Source organism: Solanum verrucosum, unplaced genomic scaffold (genome assembly GCF_900185275.1).
Source record: "Solanum verrucosum unplaced genomic scaffold, falcon-dt-bn FXZP01000088.1, whole genome shotgun sequence".
NCBI lineage: Eukaryota > Viridiplantae > Streptophyta > Magnoliopsida > Solanales > Solanaceae > Solanum > Solanum verrucosum.
Genome location: NW_026020077.1, coordinates 212,789 through 223,346, shown reverse-complemented (window position 1 = coordinate 223,346; position 10,558 = coordinate 212,789). Strand labels below are relative to the sequence as shown.

General features: G+C 30.2%; 1 protein-coding gene and 1 pseudogene across 1 annotated transcript; both read left to right on the top strand.

The window, feature by feature from the left end:
• Positions 1–200: 200 nt before the first annotated feature.
• Positions 201–1,105, top strand: LOC125824130 (serine protease inhibitor 5). The gene has a single exon (XM_049503491.1). It carries the CDS (start codon positions 315–317, stop codon positions 972–974), a length of 660 nt encoding a protein of 219 aa, XP_049359448.1. The 5' UTR covers positions 201–314; the 3' UTR covers positions 975–1,105.
• A 4,747-nt stretch (positions 1,106–5,852) lies between these two features.
• Positions 5,853–7,045, top strand: LOC125824078 (aspartic protease inhibitor 10-like; annotated as a pseudogene).
• The last annotated feature ends 3,513 nt before the right edge of the window (positions 7,046–10,558 follow it).

Sequence of the window (10,558 nt, the reverse complement as noted above, 5' to 3'; positions counted from 1 at the left end):
TTAATAATCCAAGATATTAAAACACACAGAAAAAAATTTACTAACAAAGAAATTCTTATTTGAATTCTCTAAATTCGAAAAGTGCAACACAAACTGAGACGAAGAAAATGAATAATATTTGATAAGGAATTTATTATAATTGAATGACCATTTAAGTAATTTACGGGTAATAACAACCACAATAAGGAACTCTAGTCATTTTTAATACATGGCAAGGAATATGAGAGTGTGATGAGTCTATAAATAGAAGGCTTCATTAGTGTAGAGGAGTCACAAACAAGCAATACACAAATAAAATTAGTAGCTTAAACAAGATGAAGTGTTTATTTTTGTTATGTTTGTGTTTGGTTCCCATTGTGGTGTTTTCATCAACTTTCACTTCCCAAAATCCCATTAACCTACCTAGTGATGCTACTCCAGTACTTGACGTAACTGGTAAAGAACTTGATCCTCGTTTGAGTTATCGTATTATTTCCATTGGTAGGGGTGCGTTAGGTGGTGATGTGTACCTAGGTAAGTCCCCAAATTCAGATGCCCCTTGTGCAAATGGTGTATTCCGTTTCAATTCCGATGTTGGACCTAGCGGTACACCCGTTAGATTCATTGGTTCATCTAGTCATTTTGGACCGCATATCTTCGAAGGTGAACTACTCAACATCCAATTCGATATTTCAACAGTGAAATCGTGTGTTAGTTATACAATTTGGAAAGTGGGAGATTATGATGCATCTCTAGGGACGATGTTGTTGGAGACTGGAGGAACCATAGGTCAAGCAGATAGCAGTTGGTTCAAGATTGTTAAATCATCACAACTTGGTTACAACCTATTGTATTGCCCTGCTGCAATGATTTGTCCAATTTGCTCGTATGATGACTTCTGTTTAAAAGTTGGTGTAGTTCACCAAAATGGAAAAAGACGTTTGGCTCTTGTCAAGGACAATCCTCTTGATGTCTCCTTCAAGCAAGTCCAGTAATAACAAATGTCTGCCTGCTAGACTATATGTTTTAGCAGCTACTATATATGTTATGTTGTAAATTAAAATAAACACCTGCTAAGCTATATCTATATTTTAGCATGGATTTCTAAATAAATTGTCTTTCCTTATCTGGAGCGTTTGCTTATACCTAATAATGAAATAAGGTGTGTGAACAAAGTTCAAATAAGAAATAAGGAGTACATAATATGTTGAATACAAGCTTACTGGGTGTGACATGGATTTAATTTGGAGGTATAAATTCCATAAGGATAAAGATTACTCTAGCAAAGTCAGATTATTAAATTTCATCTTCTTTCAAATCCTATTTTCTAACAATATTAAGAGTATGTTTGGGTCAGCTTAACCAACGACCAACTTTAATTTTGAACAGAGGGATCAATACACAATATGTTGTTTGCAACAATTAAGAAATAAAACAATATTTTATTAGTAAATGATGTGGATACAATTATGTTCCACCCGTGATCGATGTTTCTCTATGAATTTCTCTGTAATTTCATATTTCTCAAACTATGGTAATGTAAACCTCTTGTAATTGATGTATTATTTGATAGCTATAAACCACAAGACATCAACTTTGACAAAAACGATATTTGATGCCTTAATCTCATTTGTTTGTCCATCTTGCTCTCTTAACCAGTGTCGGTAGTTATGCAAGATGGAAGGAGGATCAAGTTCTACCTTTATAATCTGTTTCTTTTAATATTATAACTTTATTTTATTCCATCATTTAATAATGGAATATATATGTTATTAGAAAAAATAAAAGTGAGAATGGTAGCAGAAAAGGGAAGAGTCTTTATTGATCAAGAAAATATCCACATTCTAGCGGGGATAATCGTATTAAACATAACTAAGAGATTCATCCCTAAGAAATATATAATATTAGTGTGAGGAAATGTCCACGTTCATCACCATAAAGTTCATAAGTTATGATTCCATAATTTGAATGGCGAATTTAGGACTTTCATGAGTTATGATTCCATAATTTGAGTAGCAAATTTAGGACTTTCATTAAGAGGTTTGAAAATTTATAGATATTTAAAAACTATACGAAAAGTGATAAAAACATTTTTATTTCGCTTTTTCAAAAGTCAATTTGACTAATTTGCAAAGTTAAATTAGATTATAATATGGATTCGATCACCTCCATTATAAAATTTTTTTAACCCCCTTACCAAATATATGTAATAAATTATATTTTTCTTCGTATCAAATACACTCATAATAGTAAAATATTTCGTAAAAGCATTTGAGAGGTCCTATTTTTGTTCGAAGGAACATATCATATGGATCCATCTACCATGTGAATGATGTGGATATTTCAGGAAATATTCGAAGCAAGAAATATTGAAGTCTTGGAACCATTTCGATTGGAAATGGAAAATAATTATAAATCTGATTTTTATATGATTTAAGAAAGTAGCATCCAAATTTCCCTTGTTATGCTAAACTCGAGTTACAAGGCCAATAATTGATATATGATGTGCCAACGGGACCATTACAGATTATCATAAAAATATCAGGTGTGTGAATAAGATCCTATATAAAAAGTAAAAATAAAAAATAATAATATGTTGAATATTGGTATCAATCCTACTGGGTGCAACATGGATTTAATTTGGAGGTATATATTCCTTAAGGATAAAAATTACTTTAGCAAAGTCTGATTATGTATGTTTGGGTCAGTTTAACACAACAAACTTGAACAGATCTAGGGATCAGTACACAATATGATTGTTTATAATAATTTTTGATGTAGGGGAAATAAACTTCACAAATAAAATATGAAAAAATAATTTAAAAATTAGTATTAAAAGTAGTGTTGGTGTAATATATAGTGTGGCATAATTTTGTTCACTTCTTACTGTTTTTCTCAAAAAAAATCATAAATCCAAGATGGTTGATGGTGTATTTTTCGAATGAGGATGACGTAGACCTTCTTGCAATATATATATTTGACCGCTAGGAATGAAAGATAGTGACTTTGACAAAGACAATATTTAATGCTTTGGTCTCTTTATGAATATTATCCCATTAATTTATGGGATATATTTGAGATGACTCTTTAAATGAAATATATTAACATCTACATAGATATAAACTAGGGTTTAGAATGAATTAGCTCTAAAAATTCTAACTGAAATTAAACTTGTCTAGAAGAATCCCACAAAATTTCAATGTATACAATGATGCATGCAAATTTTTTTCCTTGTATATTTGAGAAGTATTGAAAACACTTCTGAATTTGGCACAAATTATTAGTTTCGGCCCCGAACTATTGGCAACCTTAAAAGCATTCTTCTACTTGACTAACTAAATTTAGATATGTCCCTAATTTGCCACATGACTAAAAAAATGTCACAACCCAGACCGTCATAATTGGCACCCACACTAACACTCCGGTGGGAGAACCACTACTACAACCCAACCAAGCAAATAATCTAAAAACTAAGACATTTAAATCAAACACTAAGGAAATAAATAGGGAGTTCCCATAAACTCCAACAAAAGTCTAACAACGAACTAAATAATGTGGAAGAAATAACCTAGAACCTGAAAGTCAATGTACCAAAACATCTAACAATGAACCAAGTCTAAACAAGAGGGATACAACCCCATCCTAATGAACTAACTAAAACAAATGTCTAAGTCCGGAAATGGTGGACATAGACAAAAGAGAATTTCATGGCAGCCCGGAAGAATTGGCTCAACCTTGAATTCGAACGATCACTGATCTTCTAAGCGAGGTCTGTCAATAGACGCTTGAAGATGCACTGTACTCAACAAAAATAAGAGCAAGTGCAGAATCAGTACACAACCACAGTGTACTGGTAGGATCACGCGGCTATCCCACTAGTGCAACATAAACAAGTCAAACAACATTTTAATCACATCCATACATATCAACATATACAATATCATCAACATTTACGAACAACAAACAACTTCACATTTTATGTCAAACCATTGGTCCTCTCATGGAACCCAAATAGTTAGGATGCCGAAACGTGGCAACCGATCCCATATTTATGCCGAAACAAATTAAATAAATATTAGTATTAGTTAAAATTAAAGATAAAAAAATTAATTTAGCTCAAAAAAAATAATATTTTTTTATAAAATAAAATGTAAAATATTTTTCTTACCCCACTACATCGTTTCATCTCACCGTATCCCCCCGCCCCGCCCATTTTTAAAGTATTTTTTATTTAAATTTCTTTTATAAAAGTATTTAATTTTTTGTATTTCATCTCCCCCCCCCCCCCCTTCAAATACTAATTTAGATATTATTTTATTTTTTAAAAAAGAATAATTCTACCCACTTTACCTAACATTCCGCTTCCAAATTTTTTTCTCATTTTGTGTTAGATATATACATATCGAAAATATTTTTTACTTGTCACCACAAGACTTTTTTAAAAATAATTTTTTTATTTATGTTATATATGATACACAAGTAGAAATTTTTTTCTAAAAATATATGTACATATCTAACACAAAACGAGAAAAATGTAAAAAAAAAAAATTAGGAGCGGAGGGTTAAATAGGATGGGTAGAATTTTTATTTTAAAATAAAATAAAATAATATCATTTTTTTGGGAGAATGAGTGGGTGGTTTGGGGTGGAGGAGAGGGTGAAGTATGAATATTTTTTAAATATTTTATACAAGATTTTTTTTAAAAAAAAGGACGGGGAATTGTCCGGGGGGAGGGGGTACGGAGAGGAGGTGGTGGAGTGGGGTAAGAAAAATAATTTAAATTTTATTTTTTTAAAAAAATATTATTTTTGGGATAGTAATACTTTAATCTTTAATTAATATTAATAGTTTATTATTTAATTTTTGTCAAGGTGGAATATTTTATCCATGTGAAATGTCATGTGTCAAGGTTTTTCAAATAAAAGAGAGAGTGCATCACACACACCACTGAAGTGTGTTTCTCAAACTAATAAGTAATAGTTTAGGTATGAAACTCACCCTCACTCTCAATAGTTTAGGTATGAAACTCAAAAAAAAGGGATAGTTTAGGTTTGTTTTTGACATTTATCTCTAATCGCAAAGGAAACGAGGCAAGTTAAAAGAAATCAAATTTGAAGGGAGATTTTTGTAAGTATTGCTTTATTTTTCTCTCTTTTTTTTCTAGATATAATGATTCTGTAGATAAACTCTCTGACTTAACGAGGTTTTTTTATAAAAGAAAATATACTTCATCTGGTCCAATTTGTGGAACAGTTTGGATTTTGAAAGTCAAAAAGTTTAATTTTGACCGTACATTTAAACATGAAATTTTAAAAAATAAAATATACATATTCCAACACTATATAAAAAGTACGTATAGGTCACAATATTTAATAATTCAAGATATTTAAAACATATAGGAAAGAGTTTACGAACAAAGAAATATTAATTTGAATTTTCGAAATTAAAGAAATGCAACACAAAATGAGGTGAAGAAAAATAAGTAATGTTTGGTAAGGAATTTATTATAATTGAATGACCATTTAAATAATTATGTTTGGTAAGGAATTTATTATAATTGAATGGCCATTTAAATAATTTACTTGTAATAACGACCATAAAGGAGGTAGAGATTTATGTAATTATTGCTTTAGTTTTTGTTTTTTTTTTTTGCAGTTTTTTTTAATAGCTATAATGACTCTTAGATAAACTAGTACTAACGTACTATGACTTGAGGGTTTTATTGATACAAGATAGTAACACATTCGTCAGGGAGAATGCTTTGTCGGTGGGATTTTTTGACGTGAATTCAGATTTAATTAAACTAATCCAATATTTATGTTTATGTTTAAAACATGGCAAGGAATTTGAGAGTCTATATACACAAATCAAACATGATGTGGACGAAGTGTTTATTTTTGTTATGTCTGTGTTTGGTTCCCTTTGCGGTGTTTTCATCAACTTTCACTTCCCAAAATCCCATTGATCTACCCAGTACTCCGGTACTAGACACGAGCGGTAAAGAAGTTGACCCTCGTTCGAGTTATCGTATGGTTTACACTAATCGGAGTCCCTATGGTGGTGATAAATACTTAGATTACTTCCCAGGTTCAATTACCCGGCCTTGTCCAGACGGCGTGTTCCGTTACGGTCAGGTTGGACCTAAGGGTATAGGCCTAGGGGTGGCAGAATGGGTAATTAATATGACTATTCGCTCATATTTATTCATTTGAAATGGATTGGATATCTAACTCATTTAAAAATGGGTAAAAACGAGTAATACCTATGTTACTCATTTAAAAGTGGGTAGTTAAATGGATAAAATGGGTAAAAAGATATGCCTTCACACAAAAAAAAAAAAAAGTGATAAAGGGTGGGGTAGTAAAAAAGTCTTTTCTTTAAAAAAAAAAAATCTATAAAAAAATGAAACTTTTTTTTACATTTTTTTTGGGATAGGGGGGTAGGGGGTGGAGTGAAGTGATAAAAAAACTTTAATTTTTTTTTTATTTTTAAAGCTTTTAACAAGATTTCTATTTTAATATGGGTAAATATGGTTATCCATTGGGTAACTCGTTTTTACCCATTTAAAATGTGAGTCAAGTCGAATAACTTATCCATTTTTATTTAACTCATTTTTTGATCAACTCATATTCGATTCGACTAGCCGTCAGATTGATTACACCTAGTCATGGTGTGTATGAAGAGCAAGAGATCAACATCCAATTCGTCATTTCCAATGTAGAATAGTGTGGTAACTATACAATTTGGAAAGTGGGACCTTACAATAGAGAAGCACGGTTGAAGACGGGCCAACAAGATAGCAAGTCATGTTTCAAGATTGTGAAATCACCACGATTATTGGGTTACGAATTAATTACTTGCGATGGTCAATTAGTGGGTACTATGGGCAATCGTGTGGCCCTTGTGAATAACTTCTCACTTGATTTCGACTTTGAGAAAGTCGAAGACTAGTTAACAATTAATGCTACATCTATCTAGCTCTATGTTTTAAAATAAACTCCTGCTAAGTATGTCTATATATTTAGCACGGCTTTCCTAATAAATTCTGTTTTTCCTTCTCCTTCACTACCTATTTCAAGCCTTTGTGTGTGTACAAAATAAATAAAGAAATACTATGTTGAAAAAGACTATATCAGGTGTGTGAACAAAATCCTACATGAAAAGTAACAAATAAGAAACAAGTTACTTAATATGTTGGAGTGGTGCGATATGGATTTAATTTGGAGGTATAAATTCCTTGAATGATAAATATTTCTCTAGCAAAGTCGGATTATCAAAATTTATGTGCTTTCATTTAACCCACAACAAACTTGGACAGATCTAGGGATCACTACACAATATGATTGTTTGTAATAAATTTTAACCACAAATAAAATTAAAAAAATAAGAACATCTTATTAAATAGTGTAGTACAATTTTATTGCTCTCTTGAAGTTTTTCTCTAAATTTTTTCGTAATCCAGAGTGGTTAGTGGTGTATTTTTCAAACTAGGATTATGTATATTTTTTTGTGATGTATGTGATGGCAAGGAAAGACAGACAGTGATTTTGATAAAGACAATATTTGATGCAACTATGACATTTAACTTTGGATGTGCACAAGTAGGCACTTAAACTTGTATAAAATTGAACAAATAGACACATTCGTCCTAAATGACACCCTACGTGTCAATTTTGTGTCCAACATGGCGTCCTACGTGTATTATGACATAGGACACGTGTGTCTACTTGTTCAATTTTATACAAGTTTAAGTGTCTACTTGTGCACATTCAAAGTTGGAGGGCATAGTTACCCGCTGAAGCCAAGTTAAGGGTCATGTTTATGTATTATGTCATTTTTTTGTGATGTATTTGAAGGCTAGGAACGATAGACGGTGACTTTAATAAAGACAATATTTGATGTCTTGCTCTTTTTGTGAATATCCTATGAATTTACGAGATATATTGAGATGCCTCTTAAAAGAAATATATTATATATAAACTACAATGTAAAATAAATTAGTCACCAAAAATCCTAACTGAAACTAAACTTATCTTGTAATATCCCACAAAATTTCAATGTATACAATGAGGAAAGATGCATGAAAATTTTTCCTCAGTGTGTGTTTTATCGTATCTGTTTATGAGAGAGTAAATGCACAATTGAATCATATGATGTAAAATTGTAAATAATTGTTTGTCTCTATACAAGAAAGAAAATTAACGTACTACCATTCATAGAAATATTTGTATTTAATGTTCAATATGTAAGTAATTTTGGTGTAAATCAATCATAGATCAAATAACTAATTACTAACTAGGTTGAAAGAAAAGAAAAACGCGAGACAATAGTGAAGAATAATTGGTACTAGCCATGTTTTTCATCCATTAAAACGAGAGGTAATATCTTAAAAGGTCATTGAACTATGAGAATTTATCAAGTAAAGTCATTAAACTTTATTTTATATCAATAAAATCACTCAACTTAAAGTTTTTATCTTCAAAAATCACTCAACTACATTTTTCATTAAAATAAATTTAATAAGACAAAATAAGATACTTTATAGGTCATGTAAAACTCCACAAATAAATAAATTTCAAAAATCATATTATGCTTTTTCTCTTTTTTAAAAAAAAAAATTTATCCTCAAAATAAATTTAACATGACATATAAATTATTTTACATATCACATAAATATGAATTTCAGAAGTCAAAATTTTATATTCAACCTCCGAATAAACCCGTATTTCCCACGTTGCTTCAATTTTCATTTTCTAGATTTTGTGCCACTATTCGTAAAAGGTTTTTTTTTTTGTTTGCTGAAATAATCATTATCTATTGGTTACTTTGGTTAGATACTCCAGAGTCCAGTCTCCATTTACAAATATATTAATATAAATAAATGAGTAATAGTGTATACACCAACACAATTATTGAGTAATAACGTGCGTTTTTTCTTTTCAATTCCTTGATGTGATTTATAAAATTTCATTACATTTATGTTGCTACGCGCTAGCTGGTTGTAATATGATTGTGGATCTCTTGTGAATATGTATTTTACACCCAAAATTTAATTATTTTCCTTTGTGGTTGGACAAGGAACTGAATCATTGATAAACAGGATAAAATGGTTTTTAAAAACATTATTTATTTAGGGGGTTCATGTTTATATAGCCTAAAAAATAATTTATTTTGTTATATTAAATTTATTTTAATGATAAATGTAGTTGAGTGATTTTTATAGATAAATGTCTTAAGTTGAGTGATTTTATTGATATAAAACTAAGTTTAATGACTTAGCTAGATAAATTCACATACTTCAGTGACCTTTTAAGATATTAACTCATTAAAACAATAATAATTTTTAAATCAGTGAATTATTAAATTTCTTCGAAGGTATAGTGATAGGAGCAATAATTCAGTAATTAATCATCACAAATTAACTTTATGTGATCATAAGAAAGAGTCACCATCTACTTTTGTATATTGCTTCGGTAAGTCCTATTTCCTGTCTTTTTCCTATCGTTAATATGCAAATCAATCACGCTTTGTGACTATTCTCCTATGGGAAAACGATAAAGAAAATTACACATTAGGGGTTACTCCCTCTAACTCAATATAAATGAATTGTTGGCATCATTTTATACTGACAAATTATTACTCTCTGATTTATGGATTTAAATATTTTTTTAAGGGTGTCATTGTTGGAAAACAATATATATATATATATAGCGGAAGCATACTATAATCATATTGCTTATATGAATAATAGATAATCAATATGTTTATGCGAGAACACTTATAATCATGCTAGAACACACAAATTTTTTGAATTTTAATTCAAGAATTACCTCTTGAAACGTGAGCAGTGTGGGCAAATATCCACAAGTTAGATTGACCGACTCCACAAATTAGATAGCAATTCTACGATCTTCTACAGTGATGCCAAGTTCATATCCTAACTCTCTCAATACTTGGGTGGACAGTATCGTATAGAAAACTAATTCTCTTTCTAGGTTCAGTGCCGGCTCAATACTTGTAAAAATTAGGCATATGCCTCAGGCCCCCAATTTTAGGGGGCCTCTAATTTTTACCACAATAAATTATGTGTTAATTTTTTTTATAGATAAAAATTATCTAAGATAAATGTATTTTTCTTAAAATATATATATATATTATTTTATTCTCCTTAACCTCAATCAAATAGAAGAAATTAAGAAAAATGTTGTTTTGTCTTCTTACATTCTCTTCACTAACTCTCGCATTGTAATTTTCTAGACCCCTTTTATACTATATGTAAGTTAGAGCTCTATCAAAAATATGAATCAATACTAAAAATCATGTTTTGGATAAAGTGAATTACAAGCCTGTTTAGATTGACTTATTTTATGTGTTTTTAAACCAAAAAACAAAAAAAAAACTTATAAGCAGTTTTATCAACTTATTACTTATAGAATAATGTTAACAATTTATATAATAATTGCTAGCTAAAAGATTTTACGCCTTTAATTGAAATTTCGCTTTAGGCCTCCAAGTACGTTGAGCCGCCCCTGTCTAGGTTAGAAGAACCACTACTTGTAGAGATTTCTTCCCAGTCTAA

Bases quoted from the DNA above. Each gene is read 5' to 3' on its own strand.
- LOC125824130 (XM_049503491.1), top strand. From the start codon at position 315: ATGAAGTGTTTATTTTTGTTATGTTTGTGTTTGGTTCCCATTGTGGTG.